Source organism: Malaclemys terrapin, chromosome 6, assembly GCF_027887155.1.
Source record: "Malaclemys terrapin pileata isolate rMalTer1 chromosome 6, rMalTer1.hap1, whole genome shotgun sequence".
Lineage (NCBI taxonomy): Eukaryota > Metazoa > Chordata > Testudines > Emydidae > Malaclemys > Malaclemys terrapin.
This window is the reverse complement of record NC_071510.1, coordinates 74,356,767-74,372,318: the sequence shown is the minus strand read 5'-3', so window position 1 is coordinate 74,372,318 and position 15,552 is coordinate 74,356,767. Positions and strand designations below refer to the sequence as shown.

General features: G+C 45.6%; 1 protein-coding gene across 4 annotated transcripts in view; it reads right to left on the bottom strand.

Moving 5' to 3' along the window:
- The window catches only part of MCTP1 (multiple C2 and transmembrane domain containing 1), a 488,682-nt gene extending 477,107 nt beyond the window's left edge, over nt 1-11,575 (bottom strand). The window contains exon 1 of one of the 4 annotated variants that reach the window (XM_054032855.1): nt 10,901-11,575. In XM_054032855.1, coding sequence (XP_053888830.1) covers nt 10,901-11,515 — 615 coding nt within the window. In that variant the 5' untranslated portion in view covers nt 11,516-11,575. The remainder of the gene's footprint in view (nt 1-10,900) is intronic. The other 3 variants (XM_054032853.1, XM_054032854.1, XM_054032852.1) reach the window with 3 other exon arrangements.
- Nucleotides 11,576-15,552: the final 3,977 nt, after the last annotated feature.

The following is a 15,552-nucleotide window of genomic DNA, read 5'->3' as shown; positions in this document are numbered from 1 at the left end:
ATGCTGCTGCAAGCCCTGATGGATCACAAGGGATGTTTCACCAACATCAACGTGGGATGGCTGGGAAAGGTACAGGATGCTCATGTCTTCAGGCACTCTGGTCTGTTTCGAAAGCTGGAGGAAGGGACTTTCTTCCCGGACCCGAAAATAACCGTTGGGGATGTTGAAATGCCTCTCATGATCCTTGGGGACCCAACCTACCCCTTAATACCATGGCTCATGAAGCCGTACACAGGCAGCCTGGACTGTAGTCAGGACTTGTTCAACTACAGGCTGAGCAAGTGCCAAATGGTGGTGGAATGTGCATTTGGATGTTTAAAAGCACGCTGGCACAGCTTACTGACTCGCTCAGATGTCAGCAAAAAGAAGATCACTATTGTTATTACTGCTTGCTGTGTGCTCCACAATATCTGTGAGAGTAAGGGGGAAGACATTTATGGCGGGGTGGGAGGTTGAGGCACATCGCCTAGCCACTGATTACACGCAGCCAGACACCAGGGCGGTTAGAAGAGTACAGCAGGGCACGGTGCGCATCAGAGAAGCTTTGCAAACAAGTTTTGTGACTGGCCAGGCTATGGTGTGAAACTTCTGTTTGTTTCTCCTTGATGAGCCCTCCATCCCCTCCCCCCCCCAGTTCACTCTACTTCCCTGTAAACAGACCACCCCACCCTCCCCTCCCCCTTCGAGCACCACTTGCAAAGGCAATAAAGTCATTGTTACTTCACATTCGTGCACTCTTTATTCATTCATCACACAACTAGGGGGATAATTGCCAAGGTAGCCCGAGAGGGGTGGGGGAGGAGGGAAGGAAAAGGACACACTGCAGTTTAAAACTTTAACTCTTATTGAAGGTCAGCCTTCCGATGCTTGGGCAATCATCTGGGGTGGAGTGACTGGGTGGCCAGAAGCACCCGCACCATGTTCTTGGGCATCTGGGTGAGGAGGCAATGGAACTTGGGGAGGAGGGCTGTTGGTTACACAGGGGCTGTAGCGGCGGTCTCTGCTCCTGCTGCCTTTCCTGCAGCTCAACCATACACTGGAGCATATCAGTTTGATGCTCCAGCAGCCGGAGCATCGACTCCGGCCTTCTGTCTGCAAGCTGACGCCACCTATCATCTTCAGCCTGCCACTTGCTCTGTTCATCCCTGCAATTCAACCCGCCACCTCTCCTCTCGTTCATATTGTGCTTTTTTGCACTTTGACATTGACTGCCTCCACGCATTCTGCTGTGCTCTTTCAGCGTGGGAGGACGTCTGGAGCTCCGTGAACATATCATCCCGAGTCCACTGTTTTCTCCTTCTAATCTTTGCTAGCCTCTGCAAAGGAGAAACATTTGCAGCTGGTGGAGGACAAGGGAGAGGTGGTTAAAAAAAAAAAAAAAAAACATTTTAGAGAACAATGGGTACACTCTATCACATTAAATTTTGCTGTTCACATTACACAGCACATGTGCTTTTGTTACAAGGTTGCATTTTTCCTCTTATATTGAGGGCCTGCCGGTTTGGTGTGAGAGAGCACTCACGCGGTGCCAGGCACCAGAATTTGGCTTGCAGCAGCCATGGTAAGCCACAGTCTTTTGGCTTTTTTAACCCTCATAACATGCGGGAATGGTTTCAAACAGTAGCGCCCTCAATACCCACACCAAGGACCCGTTGGGTTGGCCATTTAAAATGGGTTTGCAATGTAAAAGGAGGGGCTGGGGTTTCTGGGTTAACATGCAGCACAAACCCAGCTACCCCCCACCCACACACACACCCCCACCCAATTCTCTGGGATGATCCCTTCCCCCCTCCCCCTTCCCCCCACACCATGTGGCTAACGGTGGGGAACATTTCTGTTCAGCCGAGCAGGAAGGGGCACCTCTGAATGTCCCCTTAATAAAATCACCCCATTTCAACCAGGTGACCGTGAATGATATCACTCTGAGGATAACAGAAAGATAAAGAATGGATGTTGTCTGCATGCCAGCAAACACCAGGACCATATGCTGCCATGCTTTGTTATGCAATGATTCCAGACTACGTGCTACTGGCCTGGCGTGGTAAAGTGTCCTACCATGGCGGAAGGGATAAGGCAGCCCTCCCCAGAAACCTTTTGCAAAGGCTTTGGGAGTACATGAAGGAGAACTTTCTGGAGATGTCCCTGGAGGATTTCCGCTCCATCCCCATACACGTTAACAGACTTTTCCAGTAGCTGTACTGCCCGCGATTGCCAGGGCAAATTAATCATTAAACACGCTTGCTTTTAAACCATGTGTGATATTTACAAATGTACACTCACCAGAGGTCCCTTGTGTGCCCTCAGGGTCTGGGAGCACACCTTGGGTGAGTTCGGGGGTTACTAGCTCCAGGTCCAGGGTGATAAACATATCCTGGCTGTTGGGGAAACCAGTTTCTCCGCTTCCTTGCTGTGAGCTATCATCATCATCATCTTCCGCGTACCGCGAACCCGCTTCCCTGTTGCGTGTTTCTCCATTGACTGAGTCAAAGCACACGGTTGGGGGTAGTGGTGGCTGCAACCCCTAGAATGGCATGCAGCTCCGCATAGAAGTGGCATGTTTGCGGCTCTGCCCCGGATCTTCGGTTTGCCTCTCTGCCTTTGTGGTAGGCTTGCCTTAGCTCCTTAATTTTCACGCGGCACTGCTGTGCGTCCCCGTTATGGCCTCGGAGACCTTTCCTAATAGTTTGCCATTTCATTTACTGCTATGGAGTTCAGCTAGCACTGATTCGTCTCCCCATATGGCGAGCAGATCCCATACCTCCTGTTCTGTCCATGCTGGAGCTCTTTTGTGATCCTGGGACTCCATCATGGTTACCTGTGCTGATGAGCTCTGCGTGGTCACCTGTGCTCTCCACGCTGGGCAAACAGGAAATGAAATTCAAACATTCGCGGGGCTTTTCCTGTCTACCTGGTCAGTGCATCCGAGTTGAGAGTTCTGTACAGAGCGGTCACAATGAAGCACTGTGGGATAGCTCCCGGAGGCCAATAACCTCTAATTCGGTCCACGGTACCCCAAATCCGACCTGCAAAGGCTGATTTTAGCACTAATCCCCTCCTCTGAGGTGGAGTAAAGAAACCGGGTTTAAAGGGCCATTTAAGTCGAAAGAAAGGGCTTCGTCATGTGGACGTGTCCAGGCTTAATTCGATTTAACGCTGCTAAACTTGACCTAAACTCGCAGTGTAGACCAAGCCTGTCAGTTGACTTTTCTTCCTGATTTACTATTCCAATTATTGTGTCATCTGCAAACTATCAGTGATGATTTTATGTTTTCTTACAGGTCATTGATAAAGTGTTTGAGAGTAGAGCCAAGAACCAATCCCTGCAGGACCCCACTAGACACAGTCAGTTTTAAAGAGTGTGTGCTGACATTTAAGTGCTAAAAAGCACTTTTCTTTGCAATGAAATGATAGACAGAGATAGAACTCTAAGTAGAAATTAACAACTTTTCTGTATGCACTTCACCAAAATGGCAGTATAGGCTGCTGCCTTGTCTCCCCCAGCCCAGGAAGGACTGACACCACAACCTGAGTCTGGATGAGGCCCTTTTCCTTAGGGCTTCATTTATGGGTGCCATTAAGAGTCTTCAGCACACAAACAGAAAAAGTTCAATAGCTAAACCATTTCACTGGCACAGGTCTTCCTTGTCAGACCCTCTCTACTCCTGGCAGCTTTCCTCAGTCCTCCCATGGACAATATACTGGGACACCTGCTATTCAAGGACTTACGCATTCCAGGACTTATCCCAAAAGCCAGCCTGCTTCCTTTAGCTCCCTTTTCCTCTTTCAGCCTTTATAGTAATCACCTAGACCCTTCCCAGTTAGGATTGATAATGCCCTCTACCAGGGCCAAACAGCTGTCCTTATACAGCTGACTGGCCGCAGACCCTTAAAGAGGCAGATGACTCCATCATAGGCAAGATGAAGCTCGGGGGGAAAAAAATCCTAAAATTCTATCATAGTAGCATATTGCTTTAGACTTTTCACTTTAAATTGTACATCAAGCATGATATTTTTTTTTTAAATAGTACCTATGGAACACACATGGAACAGTTCTACAGTAACAAACCTTATTCTTTCCCGTGCCTTGCTGGTCAAAGGAGTTAGTACTCTTGTTAAAAAAAAAAATGTTTCCTTATAGATGCTACTATTATAGAAAATAAAAGATTCAGCAATGATCACTGAATAACTTGGTTGCTAACTACCATGCTGTAACAATTGTGGTAAAACACTGTATAAGGCTTTTTTGTAAATACAATTGTATTCAATTCAATGTTCACAAATACTACTGTAGTTTTGCCAAAAACAGGAAAAGTGAAAGATGTGGGATTGCAATATCTAAAGATAGTGTGGGGGTAAACAGGTTACTGCTGTTTCAATCCTGACTTTCCAATGAGCCATTCATTCCCCCAAATGCATTTTGGGGGGGGGGGAAGGCGGAGGGGGAATAAGTTACAACCCCATAACTGCAAAGATTTCAAGGGGGGGGAGAAATGAAAGTTCAAAATAAATGAGGTTATGGATGACAAGAAGAGTTGCTAGCTGCTTTGAAATGTCTCTGCTCTGGATACCCCACCCCAGAGGATGGGGAAGAAATTTAAATGCTAGCCAGCCAATTTTGCAAGTGATCCACTTTGAAAACTCCAGGGACCAGTTTTAGTTAATTATAAGCACAAGTGAACTTGCACTTGATTAAATATGGTTGTACTGTACTGTTTTTTGATTTTAAGGTCAACTGTAAGCGCATACAGTTGAAGTATTGTGAAGTAAGACACAGATCAAAGACACAGCCTAAAAGAGGAGAAGTAGACAAATACAGCTCATGCTGCTAAAGAGAACATCTTCTGTCAGAACTGCATAAATGGAGGGAATCTGGGGGAGATTCCAGGATCTAGACTCATCCACTGGTAACATTACAGATCTAGGGAAAGAGCCTTCAGAAATTGCAACAGCTTTCTAAAGAGAGGAAATTTTTAGCAACAGCTCCTTTCCCCTCTCCTTTATCTTACACTTTTCTATTAACTGATAGGAGGTTCTCTTGGCCCAAACTCATGCCCTCTGTTTTTTCTCTGGTATCCCAAAAAGATAATTGTTGCCTGCTGCCATGCCTGGCTGGGGAGCCACAGGGAGGACAGTATAGGAACTCAGTTGGGTCCACCTGAACTTAGGAGAACACTACTGTAAAAATTGGCTCCTCTTCCTCCAACAGCCATCAATGACAGCCCAGAAAAGGGGGGGTGGGGAAAGAAGAAGCTGAAAACAAATGACCAGTTTCAGCTCCCCAGTGGTTAAACAGGATTGAAACAGGAGGGGGACGATCACTACACTAGACAAGAAAGCACTGGATAGAGAGCACTGCTTACCCAAGCCAGGGCAAGGAGGGAACACTCCCTCCGCTTTTAGCGGAGAAGTAGTTGTGCTCCCTCTACTTACTTTAACCTCTGCAGCTCACTATCTTACACCAGCTACCTAAAAATGCTGGAACTTAGGTCAAGCAGAGGAAGTGGAACTGGGCAAAGAGTAGACATGAAGTATTGACTGTGGCCTCTTGACCTTGTGAAATAACATCCCATGTTCATTCCTTATGCTGAAAAGATTGGACACCACTTACCTAAGCCATGATCCTGCAAAGACAGTCCAGCAGGTACACCCCCTTACACCAGTGCAGTTCTTTGTGCAGGATCAGGGCATTAGATTTTAAGTTCTCAGGTCATGGACTGCATCTTTATTCTCCTGGTGAGGTGTCAAGCACACTCATAGTGTAGACAGAGTAAATTAATAATATATTGTCTAAAAGATAAACTGTTTTTGCTAATTAAAGATGAAATGTGCCCAAGACCATGTCCTCTAATTATAAAGCTGCAATACCTGTAAATTCTTTTTTTTTTTTTTTTAAGTACTTTTTTCTCCCTAAAATACTTTAAGGGTGGAGGGGAGGGGAGAAGGGGGGGAAAAAAAAAAATCAATCCTGAATTTATTCCACACACAGAACTCTGATCAACTTGGATGGGACTCATATGCTCTGTATTAGACCCATTAATCAGAGACCATCTGATATAAATGGGCATTCTTTCATTGACTGAGTTTATGGCTTGATTCTGTTTTATAGGTGGACTCTGATATTACTCTGTCGTATAACTCCACTGAAGCCAGTGAAATTAAATTGGTGTATGTGACAGTAAGATTATGCCCTTAAGGTTTGCTTTTTTGGCTTTGCTATTTTAGAAATGTGAGAAATCTGCTATTTGAAATTCAGCTTCCATTTCTTTGAAAGGTTATCATCTTGACTGAATGTTCTACAAAGTGCCCAAATCACAATGTTTTCAGGGAGTTTTTATTTATTCAGTATTTATTCAGCTATCAAACTAAAAATTTATGAGCATAGCCACAGCTACTGTATTGATTTTTATTGCCACAAACATTAGAAGTAAACAAACAAGCAATAATAAATTATGTCCTTGCAGTGCAAGCACAGCCTGAGTGAATCCTAGAAGCTATAGAATGCATCTAGACTTATTAAAAAACCCTATATTTCATTAATGAGACCAAAGTTAGAAAGAAGCCACTAATTCAGTTGAGGGCATCAGCAGCAGTGGATTTAGAGTAAGTGGGGCCCTGTGCACAGCTTCATTTTCAGGTCCCCCCCGTCAGGATCCAGCCAAGAAAAAGAATACTCACGCTCTTATCTCCCCTCGTTTTTCATTATTTTTTTCCTTCATCCTCCTCCTATATTATAAGTAGTGGGAAGTTAATGAAAATAAAGTGAGGTACCTTGACTGGGGCAGGTGGTTGGGGTACTGGAGGGGGGGCAGTGCTTACCTCAGGTGGCTCCCAAAGCAACTGGCACACACACACATGCGCGCACACACACACACCCCCCACAGGCAGTGGCTCCTAGGTGGGGGAGGAGGGGGAATGGGGTCTCCACACACCACTGCCCGTAAGCACCTCCCCTGCAGCTCCCATTGGCCGCAGGTCAGCACTCGGGGTGGAGGCAGCATGCGGGGAGATACACACACACACACACACACACACACACCTTAGCCCTGCTGCTGGCATGTCTCTGCACTCCTCTTGAAGGGAAGAGGCAAACAGGTCTGGGTAGCACGTGGCGCCACCTCCTCCCCCCGCCAGGGGCATGCAGAGACGTGCCAGCAACCGGCCACTTCTGGGAGCAGCCACTGGCCACAGCATGCAGGCAGCCTGCCTGAGCCCTGCTGCACCGTCCTGCATTTTGGGGGCCCCGTGTCACTGCATGGTTTGTTTCATAGTGAATTCACTCCTGGGCACCAGTCTACTTTGCTTACTTAACGTGGTACTGTTTTACAAATGTTATGACCCAGCCTCTTAGAGTGAGGCTCTCCCTCTTGACAAAACTTAATATTGCAAAACATATGAAAGATGTATATAGTTCCCTTGCCAAAACATCAAATTAAGCAGAACAATGTTGAGAAATATTTTCACATTTATCATGAGAATGTTTTTAAATTGCCAAATACAGTAGACTGTAAAAGGGTAAAATATACCCCAGCTATTGTAATTACATAACTCATGTAATCCAGAGCAGTGGAGGAACACCTATAGTTGTATTTAAAATTAAATAAATTGTATTGCATTTTATAGAACTTCCTCATGAAATTTAGCTTTTTACACAAGAACCACTCATTCATTATCTGTAATTTGTGTCCTGGTTTTGACAAGTCTAGGCATGATACCTATATGTCTTCTGCCCTAAGTTTTCCCAATCAAACTAAAATTATCACCCCATTAAAGAAAATTTCCACTCATTCCAAAGTTAACTTTTTTAAAAGTTAGTCCTTGAAGATCATTACAATGATGAAAGTCACTGAAGAGAAATACCCATTTTATAAACTCTTGCTTAGAAGTGATTTTGATTCTGACATTAAGAAGCCAAAGTAACTTAAGTTTCCTGATCTTTCTCAAATACTAGGAAGCTATATAAAAGGCCTTGATTCAGCAGAGGACTTATGACTCAATGAAGTCAATGGGACTGAGACATATGGTTAAAGTTAAGCTTAGGCTTTGATTCTGCACAGATTTTTGCAAATAATGAACTTTACACATGAGGAGTCCCATTGACTTCAATGGCATAAAGTTCAGAACACACAAGTCTTTGCAGAATCAGGGCCAGAATCTGTTCAGTGCGGACTAAATCAAATATACACATACACTTTATAGATTCTTCCTGACACTCAAAAATTAAAGTGCACCTTTTAATTCAGTTACTCATTTCTCCCATAGCTAAAGATCAAAGAATGATATATTCTTGTACCATATTGTCACAATTATTTCTGTAAAAAGTATTTGATTGCTTAGACATACACTAACTCCAGAGTGAGTCACATATCCTGAACTTTTCTACTCGAGAATCCATTGTAGGAGTCGACAGACCTATCAACAAGCATCATCACTTAACTTCAAACTGACAGCCATAAGAGTGATAGCTTTGAACAACACCTTCCTCCAATAATGAGAAAAATGACTATTTCAGCCTGAAATTACTGCAGTGTGCATGAAATATTTGCTAGTAGTGTCTGACAAATATTCTGCAAGTTCATATATATATTTTTTTAGAAATAACTTGTATTATCACAGATGCTATTTGTGCTGCTGGTACTTGTACATATGTACAAAACAGGTTCACTTTTCTATATTATGCGAGAAAAGTTACCCAACAAAAGCAGTGCCGATTAATTTAAATAAATGGGGCACATCAGGCTGGAACAGACACAGGGCTTTCCTACAAGGGAAAGGAACACAAGTGGAAGATAGGGTGTGAATTTAAACCACTTGAGTTATAGTGGTATAACTCCCTGTGAATGCTCATATGAGGGTATGAGAATGCCTTTTTCTGATTTAGCTTACGTCACTGCCTTTTTGTGGTGTAGTTTAAACCACTTCCATTCTTATTCCAGAATAAGAGCATCAACATGGTGGAGTTACACCAGTATGATTATAGCAATAATTATACTGGTATAGTTATATCAGTGCAACTGGAAAAGTTTATTGTGTAGACAAGCCCATAGTGAGGCATACAGAATAATTTTGGCAGTGTTAATGTCATGACATGCCCTGATATCACCAGTATGTTTGATTAACTGATTACTCCTGAAAAGGCCCAGATCCTACAACTGCTTACAGATGTTTAACTTTTAATTACATAGGCTCATAAAACTTTTAATTCAATGGGACTACTTACATGCATGAAATTACACACAACACAGTCAACCTGTGGAACTCTTTGCCAGAGGATGTTGTGAAGGCCAAGACCATAACAGGGCTCAAAAAAGAACTAGTACATTCATGAAAGATAGGTCCATCAATGGCTATTAGCCAGGATAGGCAGGGATGGAAAACCATGCTCTATTTTACCAGAACCTCGGAACAGGCGACATGGGATGGATCACTTGATGACTACCGATTCTATTCATTCCCTCTGAAGCACCTGGCATTAGCTGCTGTCGGAAGACAGCATACTGGGCTAGATGGACCATTGGTTTGATCCAGTATGGCCATTTTTTATGTTCTTATTAAGTGGTTGTAGGATCAGAGCCCGAGTTTTTCCAGAGTTCCCCAGTCACAACTTTTCTAAGACTCCAAAAGCTGCAAACCAATCTATGAACGTGGAACCTTATGCCTATAAATTTCATATGACAGGATCAAAGCCTAGAAGACATACAGTTAGGATTATACAAGGCACAATCCCCAAATACACAAAACTTCAATTTTTGTTAATGGTAATTTGGCCTAAATAAAGGACTTCAGATTTACACAGAGCAGAACGTGGCCCACAGTGGGAGATGTGCCCATTTTGTTTTTAATTATTTCCTTATAATGTCACACCCCAATGGCCCCCTCCCTCAGAGGGTCCCCTGGGGAGGCAGATCAGCATTGTATGCTGCTAATGCTGTTGCAGCCAGAAACATGCAGCCACATCTACATCTTACCCAACCCCAGCCAACCATGGGAAAAGGGTGGAGGGCCCCAGCTGGGTAGGGGATTGCAAAACTTCCCCCTCTTCTTACATTACACCCAGGTGTGGCCAGCCTCGGGTAGTGCAGGTGAGAGTATGAAAGTGGGTTAGGGCTTGGGGCACTAACGCGGACTTCCTTCCTCTGAGTGACGTGAGGAACCCCCAGCACTCTCCACTGTTATTTTATTAATAAAGCTTTAAAACATAGACACTTGGTGTCCTCCATCATCTTTTCCCCTAACAATCCTGTGGCCTCAGCCTGATCACTTAACACCTCAGACAGATTGGTAACATAAGTCGGTCACAATACAAGCCAGGAAATCAGAATGATAGTGGGATCATTTGTACTGTGAAGAGAGAAGACCATTCAGTGCACCAGACGGTGGTATTGATTACTTTGCACCGGCCTGATATCCTTGACAATCGCCTCTACACACACTTGTCCTCTTAAATACACCATGCCCCCTATACATTCAGTTTAAACAGTAGTGCAAACACATGCTCCTCCCACAGCCTGAGGCTCTCCCTCGTGTGTGCACGTGCAAGACATACAGCTGACAAGAGTGAAACTTACAGCTCTTCTCTTCTAAGCACTTCTCTTTCTAGGGCGTTTAAAGTGAGCTGGGTTTACCTGCACCTCCCGTGGAGCGAGGGACCTGACTTTCCTCTGCCTTGCACCTGCTTTCCCATTAACACCTTTTCAGAGCGGGGGGAAGGGGAATGTTACCGAACCAAGAGGCTCCTGTTTCCCGCCCACACTTTGGCCCAGCTGCGGGGCAGTGGGGCTAAGGCCCTGAGCGTGGCCCCGGGGTAGAGACCACAGGGTCCTCCAGGCCCAGGGAAATAAGGACCCTCTCCAGCCCCCTCAGCCGGAACTGTCAGTGGTACCGGAGTGGGGGAGGAACTCACCGCGCTGCCCTCGGCTCCCTCGTCCTCGCTCCGCTCGGCGCTGGGCTCGTCTTGCAATAACTGCTCCAGGCAGGTGGTGCCGGGCAGAGAGGAGCTCTTCTGGTGGGACAGGTGTGCTGCGGGCCGGCGTCCCTCCTCCCCTCCTGCCTTGTCCGCGCGGGCTGGACCAGCGGGAGGCAGCGGGGAGGAGGAGAGCGAGGAGGCGGCGGAGGAGGAGGCGGGAGAGCCGTCAGGGGGGCCGGGCGGCTGCTGCCCCTTGCCCTGATGGTACAGGTGCTCGCGAAGGCGGCGCAGGGCTGAGGCGGGCTCGCCGCCCGGCTCCAGCGGCTCGGCGGAGGAGCAGCACAGGTTAGGCTGGGAGGAGGAGAAGACGCGGTCCAGCACCTGCTTCCGCCTCTTGAAGCCGCTCCACCTGGCGCCGGGCAGCGGGTCCCCCTTGCTGCCGCCCGGAGAAGGCGCGGCGGAGGGCTGGGGCTCCGCAGTGCGGCGCTCCGCGCCAGACCGGCTGCTCCTGGCTTTGCTGCCCAGCTGTAGGTTCTTCCAGAGCCGGGCCTGGAAGGAAGCCGCCGGCTCGGGCTCGCTGGGCTTGTCTCCAACAGCAGCCCGCGGCTCCATTCTCTTCCTCCCGCCTCCACTTCCCCGCGGGCCGCGGCTCCTACTACGGCAGAGGCTCCGGGAGCAACAGCAGCAGAGCCCGCTGGGGCCCGGCCGCTTCAGCCCAGCCCCGGCTGGAGAGGAAGCTGTGGCCGCCGCTGCTGCGGGATGCGCACGGGGGTGGCCGCCTCCTGGTGCTGCTGCTGCAGCCCCGGCTCTTTCCACCGGCCGGCTGCCAGCGGGCGCAGTAGCTTGATCGGCCAAACGGGCGGCACCAAAGTTTACCTGCCTCCCTTGTCCTAATTCCCTTCTTGCGGCTGTGGGCGGTTTTCACTGCTCGCGGGAGCTGCCTGGGACTGGGGGTTAATAAACACGTGTGCGATCATGGGGCAAACCCAAAACAGGGGGGGAAATCATCGCTTCAGATCAGAATGGAAAGTTTGTAACGATAAATCCGCAGATAGTCCCCTGGCGGTTGCGGGCTGCTATGAACTCGGACAGCCCTGCTGCAGCTGCGCGGATTGGGGATGAGCTCCCAGGCGATCCTGCAAACGCTTTTATCACGACGCCAACCATGAAAGTTAGGAGTTTAGTGAGGGACGTTGATTAATTGGCTCACTGTAGTCACAGCTGCGCAGGAGATGATGAGTGAGTGGCTTGTCACCGTACGCATCCAAAGTTGTAATATAAGCGGGTTCTCCCTGCCTCCTGCTGCCGCCCCTTCCCCACCTGACTGTATTTGCATTTGTGACAAGTCTCTGTGAGAGAGATTATAACAATTAGCAGATACTACCATTTAACCAGTAGGTATGGCAACTATAAAAATGACTGCAATCCTGTGATTCCTTGTAGGCTAGTTCCGGGAAGTGGGGGGAATTAAAGGCATAGCATCTATATGTAGACTAAAATAGTGTTTGGGGGTTAGGATTTCCATTTATAGCACGAATGTCTGCTACTTGCTCCCTATTTCTCCCTCCCCCCCCGCCCCCGCGATGTGTTCTTGGACCTGTTCCGCACGATTAACTTGAGCTGCTGCATCCCCAAAGGTTTTCCTTCCAGATCTCTCCAACTGTCCTACATTGGCCTCAAGCGTGCAAGGGTTAGTTTGCTGCTCACGACGGGAACTGGGCTTTTGCATATGGGGACTCGGGTTGAGGAAATTAATCTGAAATTATAGACAAGCGATGTCTGGCAAATCTCATTTGATGGAAAGGCTGAAACAGATGACTTTTGTGCCAGGCACACTTCCTTGGGGATGAGGATCAGCCTTTAATTCTCTACGCCTCCGGCGGTATTTTACCGTAACGCTCTCTTCCTAATAGAAATTGTGAGTTCCTGAAAGCAAATGTTAGTAATAGAAAGAGGAATATTACAGCTACCTCTACTCTCATGATCCCACGCAGTATCAAAGTAAATCACCAAACGGATCGCTTCAGGGAGAAGAGAATAGAGACTGTAACTAGAGATGGACTTTACCCCGTTTGACCTGCTTCAGGTTCTGGACTTTTCAACTTTTCTGGATCATTATGAATACCTGACCTATTCTCCCAATAGTATTTTCTCTAAACACATTCACAGAAGTGTTGCTGTTGAAAGTGACACTATGGAAGTGATGTTGGAGCAATGATTATTTAAAATGACTGATACAGTAACAATCCCAAACATCACAGAAAACATTGACCTAAGTACACAATTTATCCAGGGATACATCTTCTCGTTTGTGGCTATATCCATATCCAGTCTTAGTTTTTTGAAGATATGAGAAAAATCATCTAGTGCGTTCCAATTTTCAGAAAAACAACCAGTAAAAAATGTCTTTACAACAAGAACAGAGCTGCAAAAATCACCACTAAATAAAATAAATAAATTAAATTACACTTAATTAGGCAGTATTTCTGAAGCCCAGTTGGTCCTAGCATATATAAGAGACAAGGTGCAGCTAGAAAGCTTGTCTCTCTCAACATCAGAAGTTGGTCCTATAAAAGATATTACCTCTCCCATCTTGTCTCTTATTACATTGAATTGTCTGTTCCTATCACAATACACAAAACGTAGGGAAATAATAGAACAACAATCAGGGATTAGCTCTCACAATACAATTTTGGATCTCTCTGAAGCTTTGTTGTTTGTTTATTTATTTAAAAAGTTGAGAGATTCAAATGGTGCATTTTAGAACTGCATTCCACCATCACCAGCAAAGCTAAAGTAAGGAAGTACATAAAAGGCCAGATCCTCACCTCGTGTGCCTCAGTGTAGCTTTATTGACATCACTAATGTACACTAGCTGAGAATCTGGCCCTGAGTATTAAGGACACTTGCTGAAATTCCTGCTACTTTTTAAGTTAAACTATAAGTCTAATGAGTATGTTGCTAATGTAGTACATAAAGTTTTGTTGATGTAAATCCAACATGTGGTAATGGTGGTTTATAGTACTCGGCGAAATGATAAGAAGGCCAGAAACTCAACTTGTTGCATCTCAGAAAATGAGAAAGAGAAGATGTCCTTTCAGAATAAAAGAAAGCAATTATACACAAGGAAATGTCATATAGGACCAGGTTTTCAGTAATGTTTTGCCTACAGAATATACAGGTGCAAACAGCTGCGCTTGCAAAATACATAATGAGAAGGGGCAAAATTGCATATGCAAATACCTGTACATGTTTTGCACATGTAGCTTCCAGTTTGCATATGAAAACATATTTTGCAAATTGTGTTCAGCACCTCTGAAAATCTGGCCACTAAAATCACTCTTGACATATGTCAAAATTCCCAAGAGAAGGAGGAAACAAAAAGACAGAGTTAATGCTAAAAACCTAGCAACCAAGACAAACTTAATTTTTTAACCACAATAGCCAGAGTACAAAGCCAGGAATATTTAACATAAGGATTCAAACTAACATCCAAAAAGACAAATGGCAAGAAATAAATTTATTTTTGCCCTTACTTTTCACTGTCTGAACTCCGGATGTCTGGTTAGGTAACTGGCTGCTGAACTGCTAAATTCCAAGCCAGCCCTAAATTACAAGTAGATCATTCATCTGCCTAGAATGAATTAAACATGGGCAGGCCCTTTTCTGTCTTTCCAAAACCATATTTACAGAACAGGAGTTGACCAGTGACTAAACTGGACTGCTCCCTAGTAATCTTGCTTTCTTTGAAGCCATTGCCTAGATTCCCATTAAATTCAGTCAGAGCAGAGTTGAATATCGCTTTGGAGTAATAATCATGCAAACTCATGCGGTATAAGAGTGGTAGCCGTGTTAGTCTGTATCAGCAAAAACAACAAGGAGTCCTTGTGGCACCTTAGAGACTAAAAATGTATTTGGGCATAAGCTTTCATGGGCTAAAACTCACTTCATCAGATGCATGGAGTGAAAAATATAGTAAGTGGTATATATATTATAGCACATGAAAACAAGGACGTGCTGGCTGCCGCTTCCCGCAGCTCCCATTGGCTGGGAACTGAGAACCACGGCCACTGGGAGCTGCGGGTGGTCCTGCAAATGTAAACAAACTGTCTGGTGGCCTGCCAGCAGATTACCATGACGGGTCACGTGCAGCCCACAGGCTGCCCACCACTGATCAAAAGGTTCCAACCCTGCTGATGAACCATGTAGGTGTGACTATGATGGATTCCACATGATGTAATTTTTGCTTTTTCAGTTTGCTTTTTTAAAAACCTAAGAAATTATACCCAAAAAATGTTAAAAGAACATTATTGCAAAGTGAAGCACTCAAAAGTTAGGAAATGCTAGAATTAAGGTTGCCTGGGCAACATAAATTTGGCTGCCTATGCATTATAATATAGTTGTTAATTACATGATCACATATTACTTTTTTCTACAGGACCCCTGCCTCATTCAGTGCACAGGATGGACCTGCTATGAGGATGAATCTGTGAAGGTTGTACAGTGAAGAAGACTCTTGTCTGAAGGGCCATGTCTCATTTGTTGCAGAAGTTGGGAGGTGTGTAGTGAAAGGTCTTGTGAGTCAGGCTGTTTAATTACAGCAACTCACACCATCCTTGGGGTTAAACAGATCCAAGATTGGAAGGCAG